This window comes from Falco naumanni, chromosome 9 (genome assembly GCF_017639655.2).
Source record: "Falco naumanni isolate bFalNau1 chromosome 9, bFalNau1.pat, whole genome shotgun sequence".
Taxonomy (NCBI): Eukaryota; Metazoa; Chordata; class Aves; order Falconiformes; family Falconidae; genus Falco; species Falco naumanni.
The window spans coordinates 9,986,136-10,000,310 of NC_054062.1; the positions used below are offsets into that span (position 1 = coordinate 9,986,136).

Sequence of the window (14,175 nt, forward strand, 5' to 3'; positions counted from 1 at the left end):
TCTCGAGATAAAAAAAAAAAAAAGAAAAAGAAAAAAAGAAAAAAAGAAAAAAAAAAAGATGTTCTTAAAACCTCTGCGGCTCCCGTGCGGGCTGCGCTGCAGCCCCGGTCCCGGCTGCGGGGGGCTCGGGGGTGCGGGGGGCTCAGAGGGGGGTGGATGGAATAAAGGTAAAAAGAAAAAAAAAAATCCTTCCATTTTCTGCGTGGTTTTAAATATCCCCAGCTGTTTCCCAAAGCTTCTTCCCGGTCCTAGGAAGGTGCTTTGGTGTGTGTGTCGCGTCGTCCCCCCCCCCCCCCCCCCCCGCCCCCCCCCCCCCCCCCCCCCCGCCTCGTTTCTCTTTTTTTAATATCGCAGTTATCCCTCCTTTTTAACATTTAAGAGGAAACAAGTTTAATATTCATGGCTGTTAATAGAGAAGGGCCATTATCGCCGCCCCATTGTTCTGAGCCCCTCACAATGCTGCTTGTATTTTCATGTGTATATTCCCAAAGTTCCTTCTGAGCGTTTAGTGAGCACTTTAATATTCATGGGTGTTAATAGAGAAGCCCTCAGTATATTGGCATATTGTTGGGAGGTGTACATATTGGTCTGACTTTGAATAGCCACAGTCCTCTTTTCTTTTGCTCTGTTTTGCAGGGTTGATGGGCCAGGAGTAAATGGGCATTTTTCCCCCCCGTCTCCCCCTTACAGAGAGAACATCTTTATTCCAGTCCCAGACTTTCTGGTTTCCCATTCAGGACCCTCAGAAATAATGTCAGGCAGAAGAAAAGTGGAGCAAATCAATCTTTCATGGTCTTTTTGAGACCAATTTGACATCCATGGACTCTTCTTTTCTTTCACAGCCTACAAGGGGATGGTCAGGATCTGGACAAGGTTGGGGTCTGATGAGGGGAGACATGGGATCATAATGCAGCAAAGAGAGAAAAGAAAAGCAAAACAAGAAAAGATTGCAGGGATGGGGTGATGGAGGAAAAATGAGGGTGAATGACAGTGCAAGAAAGGAGATTAGAGCCCAGCAGCTGCTTTTTGGGGGGCGGGGGGGGAGGGGGGAGCTCTCTCCCCTCTTCCAGCCCTCCGCATGAATAGGATTTGAACAGAGCGGAGATTGATTTATAGTTATTGCAGTTGAACATTTATTGCTCTTAAAGAGTGGCGGGGAGAAAAGAGAGAAAAGGGGCTTGAAAAGCTCCTTTCTGTATTAAAGAGGTATCAAATGAAGACTGCTGAGATAATATACAGTGGCCAATGGGAATTTGATTTGCTTTAAAATTTAACTCTTGTGGGGCCGCCGCGGCCGGGCGCGCCGGGGCTGGAGCCGGCCCGGGCGCTGCCTCCGCGGACGCGCAGGGGCGCGGAGCCGCCGCTGCCCCGGGCCGCTGCCCCCGGTTCTATCCTCTGCCCCCCGGTTCTATCCTCTGCCCCCCCGGTTCCACCCTCTGTGCTGACCCCCCCGCTCCATCCTCTGCCCCCCGGTTCCATTCTCTGCCCCCCCGTTCCATCCTCTGCCCCCCGCTCCGTCCTCTGCCCCCCGCTCCACCCTCGGAGCCTCCCACCGCCCGGCTTTACCGGGGGAATCTCCGGGCGGCTCCCGGGCGCGGCGGGCAACGGCTGCAGCCGCGAAATTAGGGTTATTTCTTCTTTACTACGATTTTTCCCTTTTATTTTTATTTTTCCCTTTTATTTTTATTTTTATTTTTATTTTTATTTTTATTTTTATTTTTATTTTTATTTATCTGTAGGGGTGTGAGGGCAGACGGGATGCGGAGCTACGGTGTAACCGGCTGAGGGAAGAGCCCTTCCCGGAGCGGAGTTTTCCTGCCCTAAAAGCGAAGAGGTTTCTCCTCCCCGGCAGCCGAAATGCGATCGCAGCCGAGTCCCCCTGGGCGCAGAAAGGAGCCCATTGTTCGATGGGCAGAAATACATTTTTAGCGGTGATTGAAAGGTCCTCGCTCGTTTGAACTCTAGAAGAAAGTCCCTGGCAGGGAAGGGCATCCCCCTCCCTCTGCCCCAACATCTGCTTGGAGCAATCCAGGCTCTAGGGCAGAGCCCGGCTCTGCCCCCTCCCAAAAGTCATTAAAAAGATATTAGTCGAGCTGAGAAAAGTCCCGCGCAGCCCCCGACCCGGGGTGGGGTGGCGGTGTGTGGCATTAAAGACGATTTGGGATTTGCCGGCGCTAATAGGAGACCGAGCGAAGGGTCCGCGTGCAAAAGCTCGGCGGCGCCGGGCGCCCCGCTGCGCCCCGCCGTTGCCCGGCGCCCTGGTCCCGCGGGCCGGCGCGGCGCGGCCCGGCCGAGCCCATCACCTGCCCCGGGCGCCGCGGGGCCGGCGGTCGGGCCAGGAGCCTGGCCGCTCCGCTGCTTTGGCTTCATCCCCCGCACCTCCGCGGGTTGCAAACGTCCCGGCAGCCGGAGAGAACGGGGGGGGCAGGAGGGATCCCCGCAGCCCTGCGGGCCCCGGGGCGGGAGGTATCCCCGCACCCCTGCGGCTGCCGCAGGAGCCAGGCGCCGCCGAAGTTGCTAAATGTGTCATTTATTAAAGCGTTCAGGGGGCTTTTCTTTGGCGTTTGCTTGCAAACTCACAAAGGCCGAGCTGCTGTTTGGGGGTCTTTTCTGATGGAAAAAGGGCTCGGAGACCCCCGGCACAAAAGAAATCCTGGCAGGGCTTTCAATGGGCAGGACTCAATGCGGGGGACCCCGCGCACAGCGGGCGGGGGCGAGGGGCCGCCCGGTGCTGCCTGAAAGGCAGGCCTGAATGTAAGGGGGAGATCTGCGTTTATTTGTTGGGATCACATTTAATTAGCTTAGTACAACCCTTGAAAGACAAAGGGACCTCAATCTGGATCCAATCTGAAGCTCGTTTGGAGACTGAGGGCTCCTGGAAAAGTCAAAAGAGAGAAAGGAGAAAGAAAGGGGAGGCTGGGAAAGAAAGGGGCTGGGGGCCCAGCCAGGTGACTGGCACGCGTGAAACAAGGGGGCCTTTTGGGCACAAGGCAGGGCTCAAAAGGGAGGGAGGAAAATAGCCTCTTCCTCAGGTTTTACCTACTTAAACCCCCTGAAGGGGCCGGAGCTGAAAAGCCTCAATAGGAGCTGAGGAGGCTGCAAAGCAAACAGCGGCGCTGGAGGGGGGCTCGGGCCCTGCACAGTTGACGGCACTCGGTTATGGGAATGTCCCCAAATGTTACCTGCGCCCGGGAGCGCTCCCACCGCCTGCCCCCCGAGCGGGGGCCGAGGGCATGGGGTGGTGCCTGGGGTAAGCCTGGGCTGGGAGGTCCAGGGGGCTGGCCGGCCCCCACCCCAGCACAGGGTCCCTCGCTGGTCCCCATGTCCCCCGCATAGGGTGAGACCCATCTCATACCCCCACCCACCCCTCCAGGGCCCGCGGACACCCCTGCCCCATCGCTCGGGGTGCTTCATCGCGTGTCGGTGGGGCTGCGTCTGGCTTGGGGCACCAAGGGGGGACCCATGGGTGCACCCCTCACCCCAAGGCAGCCCCCAGCATCCTCCCTCCCTGTGCCAACACAGGGCACACGTAGACGGGTGGCACAGAGGATGCGCTGCCACCTCCCCACAGGCAAAAAGGAAAGTGGCCGTCCCCAAGGTGCCACATCCACGGGATGGAGCTGATGGACCCTTGTCCCCTTCCAAATCACGTGCTGCCTGTCTGTTCCTGCTCTCCTCCAAGGGGGCCGGAGGCAGCAGGGAGGTTCGGGGTGCCCCTGAGCGCCGGCAGCCCCACGGCAGGTGCCCGGCAGGGAGGGCTTTGCTGCGGTGCAGCCGTGACCCTCCGGGTGCGGAGAGCTGCGGCCCCTCCGAACCAGGCGGGCTGATTGTGCCGCTCGGAAAAGGAGCTTTAGGGCTTTATTTGCCTCCATTTCACTCTGCGGGAGGCCACGGAGCCGAGCGGAGATGCTGAGTGCTCTCCCCTCCGCTCTCGTTTGCTTGCTTGCCTTTTTCCCCCCCCTCTTCTTTTCTTTTAAGTAGTATTTCCAGGATTATTTTGGCGAGGGGGCCATGGCACACAAAAGCAAACAGAGGAGGAAAAAATCACTTTCCCGGCTGCGTCCAACTGCTTCACAGGGCTCAGGCAGCCTCAAAATGAAACATAATTGTGGCAAATCGTGGTAGTAACTCCTCGGCTGCCTCCGTGGTGCTGTGGCTCGGCGAGGGGTGGCTGGTGGCAGAGGGCGGCTGGATGCCAGTGCCCACCGAGGTGACCCCAGCACCGCGGGGCCCTCGCTGAGCTGCTGGGAGGCACCGAGTGTACAATGGCCTCGCGATGGCTTTTCTGCCCATGACCAGATGTGTTGGGGTAGACGAGGCACCAGGGGGTTCAACCTCTTCAAAGTGGCTGGTTGCTGCCAGAGGTCCTGGCGAGGCCAGGGCCAGGCTGTGGGGCCAGGCACAACCTCCACTTGCTTGTCCTTATCTCCGTGGACTCTGCACCCTGACTGGATGCCAAAGGTGCTTCCCAACATTAGAGGCTCCTCCCGGACAGCACAGAGCAGGAGGGAGCAAGGCAGGATTTGGGCTGCAGAAGCAGGAAAACCTCTGCACTTTTCCTCCCCTCTGGCAGTGACCTGGGGATGGGACAGCTGCATCCCACCACCATCTCTCCCACATCCCAGTACCATCTCTCCTGCACCCCACCACTGTCTCTCCTGCATCCCACCGCCGTCTCTCCCACATCCCAGTACCATCTCTCCTGCATCCCACCCTCACCTCTCCCACATCCCACTGCCATCACTCAATGATCCCATCACTATCTCTCCTGCAGCAGCAGCTCCAGCTGCCAGACTGGTGACTGCACCAAGACACCAGCCTGGAGAGGGCCAGCACCCAGGGCAGGGCGAGCTGCCCAAGGGGAGAGGGCACGTGTGTCTGTGAGCCCCCTTGCTCCGCCGGTCCTGCTCTCTCCTCCCCACGAGTGCTAGGGCCACGCTGGCCGTGCCACTCCAGCGGCTGCCGTACCCACGGGCTGGCTGCGATGGGGGACTGCAGGAGATGGCCGCGGGAGATGGCAGCTAAGGCTGGGCAGGACTGGGATTGAAGCATCCAGCCGCAGCCTCCCTGGACCACGGCTGGGCAGCATCCCCAGGGCCAAGGGACGAGGCAGGGGACAAGCCCCGGCACACTGGAGGAGGCAGCGTGGGCCATGCCCTGCCAAGGTGGAGGGCAGGGGTGGGTGCTGGGAGGGGGGCTGCCATGCAGGCAGGAGACCTGGCCCGTGAGGCTGAGGAGGCAGGCGGGGGAGACGAGCCCTCCCGCAGCTCCTGCCCTTTGCCAGCCCTATTCTCTCCAAAACAAACAGAGCAGTGGCCCTTGCCTCCCCATGTAATGACTCCGTGGCAGTGAAGTTTAATATTCCCCCATGAATGGCCCAAACAAGGAGCCCTGCCGGTCGGTGCGGCTCACCGGGGCACGGCCGCAGTGAGTGACGGCTCGCACAAAGGGAAGGGACTGTCTAATCCCTCGGGACCACGGCACCTGCACCCCGGCCCAGCCGGGATTAAAGGGGAGCGAGCTGGCCTCTGCAAAGATCAGAGGCTTCTTTAGAGCAGCCTTGAAATAGGATTTCCTCCAGTGATAAGGGGCAGGGTGGGAAGATAATCTGGGGGGGGCTGTTGGTACCTGGCCCCAAATCAACCCCAGGGATGCTCTTTTGAGTCACCTGCCTTGAACCTGCTGCTCCATACCTGAAGGCAGGTGGCAGGGGGACCTGGGCACCTGCTGCCCTGTCCCCCACATCCCAGGGGTGGCTGGTCCCTCCCTGCCATCCCCCTCCACCCCCAGCACCTGCTGAGGTGCCACCAAGACAAGGACAGGGGTCAGCGCCCACTGGCTCACTGCCCTTGGCTCTGGGGGGTGATGTCCTCCCTTGCCAGTAGAGCAGGGAGCTGTGGCTATTTCACCTCATCTTCAATCCCATAACTCCAGTTTCTGCTGATTTCCAGTGCGAGAAGTTGTGGGAAATCCCCTTTGTGTCTTTTCCAGCCCTAAGAGGGCAGGGAAATGCCCCATCTGCCATGGGTTGACCCTGCACCACTGCTACTCACAGCAAATCCAGGGAAAAAAAACTCCAAACGAGCTAAATGAAGGCTGAATAAGTCCTTACATCGAATAAAAAACCCATGTGCTGATTGACAGGATGCATGGACAACTTTACTCTACGGAAACAACATGTCACAGCAAGATCCTGATTCCTCACCCTGTGACACAACCCTACAAGAACCATCAGCCCCAAAAATTCCCCTGGGAGTGAGATGAACCAAGCGGGTGTGCAGGAGAAGCAGCCGTGCAGGTGGGACCTCGCTAACATCCACAGTGTGTCAAAAAGCTTCATGTTAAATACTAGGAGCTCTCCCTGCGACCACGCTGCCCGTCACCCGCCCACCTTACTGTAAATACACTGTTGCTCTAATGCAATTAAATATTTAATACCTGTGGAAGGAAAAACAGAAGTCCCGTGCCTGCTTGTCTCTTTTGATAACCACTTTGGTTTAACTCGCAATGTCCATAAAGTTGTTTGTTCTCAAATCATGCAAAATTAAAGAAAGTATTTTAGACTATCTTAAAGTGTCTCGTCTGTTCCCAAAAGAGCCTCCGCCTGTTCAGGCACAGCGAGTATAGAGCACAGGAGAGCACCAGGGTCATCGTGAACCCGAAGAGATGCTTTTGTGACACGCTTTTTTGGGCTGCTGCTCAGGAACGGTTTGCAGAAGGACCGCAATAAATTTCTACTTAGAGAGAAGTCTGGGTGCCTCATGGTGCCACGCAGCCCCGATGGTCCCACGGGACACTGGCCGAGGTGCCCACCCTCTCCCGCTAAAGATGCGCCACTGGATATAGCGGCGATGGATTCATGCCAGGGGGGAGCGAAGCCATCGTGTGCCTGAGCTGAGGCCCCAGGAAAAGGATCGTGCTTGAAGGAAAGTGCGATTTGTAAAAGACTGGAAGAAGCAGAAGCCCACGAGCCGGGCTGGGGACCTCCCGCCGGGGCACTCACCTGGGATGGCCTCTAACTCTGGTTCCTCCGTCCCCAGATGTGGTGCTCCGGAGGCAGAGCGCTCCCAAACTGATGGTCCCCTCATGGGAGCTCCTCGCTGTGCCCCGGCATCAACACTCGGGCACGGCCCCGGGCTGGGCGCTGGTCCCCTGCCAGGAGAAGGCTGTGCTGTCCCCGTCACCCTTCACAGACCCCAAAGCCCCCAACATGGCCCACGTGCCAGCTCCTACATGGCACCCTGGGGACCTGCCTTGCTCCTCGCAGCGTCCAGATTGTGCCCAAGGGGCAGACAAACCCGCCCTGCCACAAAAACTAACGCGGTTGATGCTTAATCCGCTTTATTTGGGGATGAAATTTGCCCATGGCTAAGCGGGAGACTCGGTTCCTCTCTTGGAGACCACAGACTTGGCTTGAAGGCACCACAGCAGCTTCTGGGCCGCACACCAGGAGACATGAGGAGCTGCCTATGGACCCCCAGCCAAAGGTGAGGTGCCCTGGCGAGCCCTGGGGGGGGACTGACCATCACCCCAACCCCCGGCACCCCTGGAGCCCAGGCTGGCAGCAGGGCTGGGGTGGGGCCTGGAGGAACTTGGAGGTCACCAGCCCCTCATGAGGCACCAAGGGCATCCCCTTGCCTCCTGCCGGCCCCTCTCCAGCCATCGTGGGCTCACAACAGAAAGAAGTTTAATGGCTGCAGCCCCTCCGCCCCGAGCAGGCAGCAATAATGGAGAACAAATTGCTGAACTTGGGAACGTTTCAAGCACTTTAGCCTTCCAGGACACCAGACTGCTGATGAAACCCCAGCTTTGCAGGCACCATCTTAATGACAGGCCAAATTTCAAAGGCTTGCAAACTATTTCTTTTGCTGCCCCACCCCCTCAATAAAAGGTTGCATCAGAAAGAGATATTTCCATAATTTATAGTATGGGTATTTCACTGGGGAGACTCACTAATCTGTACTTACAGATACATTTAAGAAAATGCATCCTCCCACAATCCTGTGCCATTTACGACTATTGGCACAATCTGTAATACTCAGTCTTCAATTAAGGGACACCTTAGGGTTCATTATCACACAATTGCTCCCTGTGAACCATGCCAAATGCTGTTTTGGCACAGAGCTTGGAAGATGAATTAGAAGGAAGTCTTCTCGGTAATGCCCGCTCCCAATTCCCATCAGCAGCCTTTATGCCCTCCTCTAGCCATTTTTTCCCCCCTCTCCCCTCTTTCCAAGTGGCTTTTACTATCCCATCTTTCAATGTCTCTCTTGATTCTCTGGAGGTATATTTAGAGATGCTACATCTCCTTTTCTTCCGGCTCTCAACATGCCTCCCGCTCCCTGCTTTGCAGATGGGATCTTCTTTCCTCCCTCCCTTCCCCCGTCTGTAAACCCCTACAGCTGGCAGGGAGCAGTGGACAGAGCTATTTTCGGTCGGAGGAGCACAGAACTCCTGTTTTACAAGAAAGGGATGTCTGAAACTTGCCCAACTTGGCCTGGATACAACTAGAAGTTTCTGCTCCTTAACATATCTAATAGATGAGGGGCGAGAGCCACGTCCCCCTCCAGCCCCAGGCCACGCTGCTCCAGCGATCCGTCTGCAGGGAGGGCGAGTCCTGGGTGGACTCGGCCGCAAAAACAAAGTTGTGGAAGATGAACAAGTTCAGAGTATTAAAACCAGGGGCTGCCACCTCCTCAACAAGCAATAAAATGTTTAAAGGGCTGTAGATCCGTGCCCCTCTGGCGTATAGGAAACCTCCCCTGATTAAAACAGATCCTGCCGGCCCAAAGAGCTACAAGTACAGCACCATGTTGTGGAAATCCTCCGTGTCACGGTGCTGAGAGACACTGATGTGACATTAACAGAATTTCCCTAGAAGTAAGGCTCAGGCTGAATTTACCAGTCACCCTAAACTACTCAGTTGACACGGCACAAGCACGACCCGATGCGAGAGGACCCGAGGGTCCGGGGGCTGGCGGCTGATGCACAGGGACTTCAGCAAGCGGAGAGGGAGAAAACTGAGCAAAACAGACTGGCAATACTTCACCCACAAGACATCTTGTGGAAATTTTATTATATAGAGTGTAAAATGCAACTGTCAGTCAAATAAAAAGAACACTTTTTTTTTTTTTAAACACCATGCTCAACATTATCCAATTGCGTTTCTTTATAGTTAGACATTTCAAGCATAAGGAAAAATAAGGAAAGAACCCAAGAACAGTAACTTCAGTACATTTCAAAACGGAATGTCCCGCAGGGCAATTAAAAATGCAAGAAAAAATAGCTTCAATTCCGTTTTTCCTTTAAAAATACACTGTTATCTGTACAAGAAACACTACAGTAAACATTGGAAATCATATTATCCCTTTTATTAAATCAAAATTATTTAGCGCATACTGTGGTTAATACTAGATTCATTTATTTCTCTAGGTAATTTGACAAATATTAGATAAGAAAATATTTAAAAGAAATGAAAAAGCAAAAAACACCTTGGAATTAAAAAATAGTTACTACCTTTTATATGGTTTTATGTTCCACAGTGTTTGTTAAAGGTACTAATAGCAGATTCATTTTAATATTAAAAATAACAGTATTTATATTTCTGAGAGCATAGATGAAAGTTTTTTTTTTTTTTAAACAAGCTTGGAGGTCTTAGATACATAAATGCAACTAGCAATGGAGACATGAAAAAAATGTATTGCTAAAAAAATTAACACGTTTTTATATTACCCCTTTAGACTCTAGAAATTATACAAACCCTACAAAATGCCCCCCCACCCATAACTTGCCTGACAGCAAAACAGTAACTGTCTCAATACAGAATTCACATAATTAATTACAATACATATCATAGTTCAGTTTTAAAAAAATGCAATAAAATCAAAGACAGCCAAGATACAAGAAATTAGAAGTAAAACATTTAATGAATTTACATATTTAAGAATATTTAAATACTGTTTAAAATTTTTTTTTCTTTTTAGGATTTGTTACATACCACCTAAGACTTCCAAGCCACTCTTTCTGTTGCAACAGAAAAGATCGAAAATTAAAAGGAAAAAACACACAAAAAACCACATGTTGAAATGTCACAGCTCTGGGGTGCGTTTTGGTGCCTGCAAATTCTCTGGCTTCTCTCCAAAAAGAATCCCGGAGTTTGGTTTTTTTTTTTTTTTTGTTTTTTTTTTTTTTACAAATTTGGAAACAAAATTACCAGCATGTCCATAAGTTTAGTACATACTAATTGTTCCTGATTCTTAGAAAAGTTCAGTATAGATTATCCTACAACTAGTGTTTCACAAACAGAAAAGTCTTCATCAAAATGCTGCAAATCTAGAAACCTCTGTTACAAAAAGGTTTTCTTCCACAATGATTCCAAGAAAAAAAAATTGCCACGAGGACCTTGTTCTACTGCTCCTAGAGAGAGAGCGGGGGGGAAAAGGAAAAGTTACTCAGCGGCAGCAAATTCTTAAAGCTGTTGAACCCTCCTCCCCCGACACAGACAGGTCTCTCATTCCCCGTTCCAGCCGAGCAGGATATATACCTCCAGCGATGCGTCAAGCCGCTACCGAAGAGATCTCTGCCCTAACGCCTGCTCTCCCTGAGCTCTCCTTCCAGGAGTTCATGCCTCTTTCCGAACAAGATCTCTCTTCTCTAGAGGGCCAGACTTTGAGAGAGAGGAATGAAGAGAACTCCCTTTTATCACTGCTTCTAGGTCACACTTGGCCAGCGCCCGCGGCAAGCGCCGACGCCTGCACCCGGCTCGCCCCGCTCGACCTCGGTGGTGCTGAGCAGCAGCGGGGAGGCTGCAGCTGCTGGAGGACGGTGCTGGCTGCCCATGCCGCCTGCATCCACACCTGCTTCTGCCCCGAGGAGCCAGCGTAAAAATGGGATTCAGTGGGGAGAAGCGCCCGATCACAACTAGGGCGTACGTGTGCTTTGCACGTATTTTTTGCCAAATACAAGATGTTCGCTCTGCAAACCTGGCACTCAAGAAAGCCCTGTAGGTATGATCAGGATAAATCCCGTACAACCCTCCAGTGGCACGCGTGTGACCGGTGAGGCGAGATTTTACTTGGCAGCCGGTTAATCCAAATTATTTTTCAACATTTTTCTGCTCCATTTCGGGACAGGGTGCTCCCTGCCCAGGCAAGTGCACAGCTCCTATCCTAGCACAAAGCTTCCAAGAGGAAAGGCAAAGGCTGCACACACGGTCCCAGATTGCACCATGTGCCCACGCTGTGCTGCCTCCCCAACCTTGCTCCATCATTCCTTTTACTTTAATTCCCCAAAGCCACAAAAGAGCCTGGGGGTTATAGGGAAAGGCCCCAGGAGAAATGAGCAATCTTCCAGTCCTCTCCCAAAAACCCCCTCGTCCTGTACAGGGAAATACGACTCCGATGTTGAGACAACGGGCCGGTGATTGCTTCCTCAGCCACCATCCCTGCTTCACCATGTGAACCCAAAGCAGAGTCCCTACACCGGGGCAAGGCCAATGTACCCAAATCCCCAAGGGAAAGAGCAGTGGGGCTCAGGGAACGTGAATACAGACCTGGCTGTGGGCCTGAGCCTGCCCTAGTGTCTGCCCGTAGTAGGCAGCCTGCTGTCTGTAATACTCTGCCCAAGCCATTGTGTAGTCCGGCTGGGAACTTGCCTGAGAAGCAGCACTGGCAGCGTGACCTGGAGGAAGAAAAGGGAGAGATGAGCAATTCAGTAAGACCAAACCCAGGCTTAGGATCTCCTTTTGTAAAGCTTAAAGAGCCAGCCCCCTTCTGACAGCTACGGACACCTGGAAGAACAACACTGGCTATCTGCCGTTTGGATAATATGACAGGACAGGCTTCGAGCTGGCTTGCAAGTGACAAGCCAACAGCAGCCAGAAAGCGCTAAGAGACCATTTGCGTGGCTGCAGGGACGCAGCCTGACAGCCTGCACCCTCATCCTCACAGCAGCACGGTGTCAAAAGCAAATCCGGAACTCAGCATCATGCACTTCTTCACGGAGTGGAGAAAGCGGGACCCATGTTTTTGCACGTGCGCAGAGCTCTCCTACCCTCTCAAGAATCCAGCTTCAGCTTTCTGGTTTTTGTTAGCATCGGTTCTTGTTGTGGGCTACGTTTCCCCCAGGCAGGCCGACTGCAAGCATGGACAGGTCTGCTGTGGACCGCGGTTCAACGGGAACCCCTCTCCCAAGGCATGACAGCAGACAGCACAACAGAGAGCTTTCCGTGGGAGAACTACATGCACCATCACCAAACAGGAGAGGACCAAAGGGGTTTTGTAGAGGACTGGAAGCTAACAATGGCAGGGGATGGAGACGCAAGTCATCGGATTAGAGTGAACTCTGTTTGAACAAGAGCTGATTCATCTCCAATAACCCTTTTTCACTCACTCTGTTTTTTGAAATACTCCTCCCATGCTTTGCTGTAATCTGGATGGCTGTTCTGCTGCTGGCTCTGTTGGCCTGTGCAAAGATGACAACAAGGGGCATGTCAGTATGGAACAGGTGACAGTTTCCAGCCAGTGACAACTACCTTTCTGCTAGACAGGCCCTGGATCTACCTCAGTTGCCCAGACATCACACTTCAGCTTTCCACGTTTCTACACTGTTGGGCCACTTCAGTTCAGGGAAAGCCAAGGGAAAGCTCAAGTTCCTGATTTCACCTCACCTGTGCCCTGTTAAAGAGCATGAAGCCAAACGTCCCCCCTGCTGGGACCTGCTCAAGCCAAAGGACACTGGCCGGGAGCCGCTCGGTTTGCACATCAACCACCCTAGGCTGCCGGGCCGCTCACGTCCAGCACAGAGATGGAGGGCTGAAATGCCTGACAGAACTGAGACCTGTCACCTCAACCTCCAGCCACAGATCTGGCAAGGGAACGCCCACGTTTTGAGTCAACTCACTTGATTTTCAGGGGTCTTCAACCTTCACTGCCAAATCCCATCAGTGCAGCACCATCTGAAGGAGCCCCAGTGGGCACTGCCTTATCTGTGCAACATGCCCACGCAGGAGCCTCCCGGTACGATCTGCCCCAGCACACAGCTCCGGGGTGGCCAAACTGCCACCGGCTGCAGAGTCCTCAGGGCCAAAGGGAGCCGTGAGTCCTGCACAAAGCCCAGCCAGCTCCAGCTGCCCTCCGCGCTGCACCCCACGTGTCATCCGGGCAGGCATCCCCGACACCCTCCTAACAGCCACGGCTGGCTCTGCAGCACCGTCTCCACGTCCTGCGCTGCGCCAAGATCTGCGGTGCCAATGCTTGCACTGAGAGGGACCTTGCAGACCCCAAAACCTCGGTCTTCACCTAGCACAGACTCCCCCTTTGAAGCATAAGACACCTTCCCTCCAGCATGTCTAAGCCAGCTGGGTGCAGAGGTGGGATGCCCACACCTCCCTTCATCACAGTTAGAGCAAAGAGCCCTCAGCGAGACACACGGCAAATGAAAAACCAGCCCTGAACAGAAAACGCAGCAATTAGAGAACTGCAGAGAGACGCAGGCACAGCAAGAGCGTGAGTGCTGAGCACGAGCCACTACACACACGGACAGCAGGCAAGGACAGGGGACACGCGTGGAGGAGAGCTCTCCCCAGCCCATCCAACCGCCTGTGCTCCATGGAGAGCCCTGCCCTGCGACGCCAGCCGAAGGGGCGCTTTGAAGTGGGGGAAGGGGGGAAAATAATACACTGCAAGTGTGAAGTGGGTGGAGGGAACAGGGCAGCAGTGTCCTGTCCAGGGGCATAAAAGCGGGTTAAAAGACTTGACCAACGCTACAAGTCAGGACCTTTTCTGGCAGAGGTCAAGGCTGCCTCAACTGTCCACCTGCTAATGCCAACAAAGGACCTCCTTCAATGCCTTTTCTTCTAGGAGAATTACAGTCCGCAGCAGGCTGAAAGGACACGCAGCTAAATGCATTTCACAGCAAAATGTTTCCCCAGCCAGTTAATTTATTTAAGATGGGGGAAGTAATTAAAATCTAAATACATGTGTAGGGGGTGGGGGTCTGCCCCTCCTCCCACAAGGAGGGCACTCTCGAGCCTGTCCCTAGGAAGCCTGCTCAGAGAACGACTCAGCCGGCTCTTTGACAGGGCTGTGAACAAACAGGCTGCAGCACTTGGGGAAGGGACCCTTCACAAGTCTGTTTTCAAATCAAAACTGGAAGTGCAAAAGCCGGTATTTACCT

General features: G+C 53.9%; 1 protein-coding gene across 5 annotated transcripts in view; it reads right to left on the reverse strand.

Moving 5' to 3' along the window:
• Positions 1–9,039: 9,039 nt before the first annotated feature.
• The window catches only part of FUBP3 (far upstream element binding protein 3), a 41,399-nt gene continuing 36,263 nt past the window's right edge, over positions 9,040–14,175 (reverse strand). For 4 of the 5 annotated variants that reach the window (XM_040605846.1, XM_040605845.1, XM_040605844.1 and 1 more), the window contains 3 exons: positions 12,391–12,462; positions 11,552–11,679; positions 9,040–10,416 (listed from right to left, as the gene is read on the reverse strand). In XM_040605846.1, coding sequence (XP_040461780.1) covers positions 10,408–10,416; positions 11,552–11,679; positions 12,391–12,462 — 209 coding nt within the window. In that variant the 3' untranslated portion in view covers positions 9,040–10,407. The remainder of the gene's footprint in view (positions 10,417–11,551; positions 11,680–12,390; positions 12,463–14,175) is intronic. The other variant, XM_040605847.1, reaches the window with a different exon arrangement.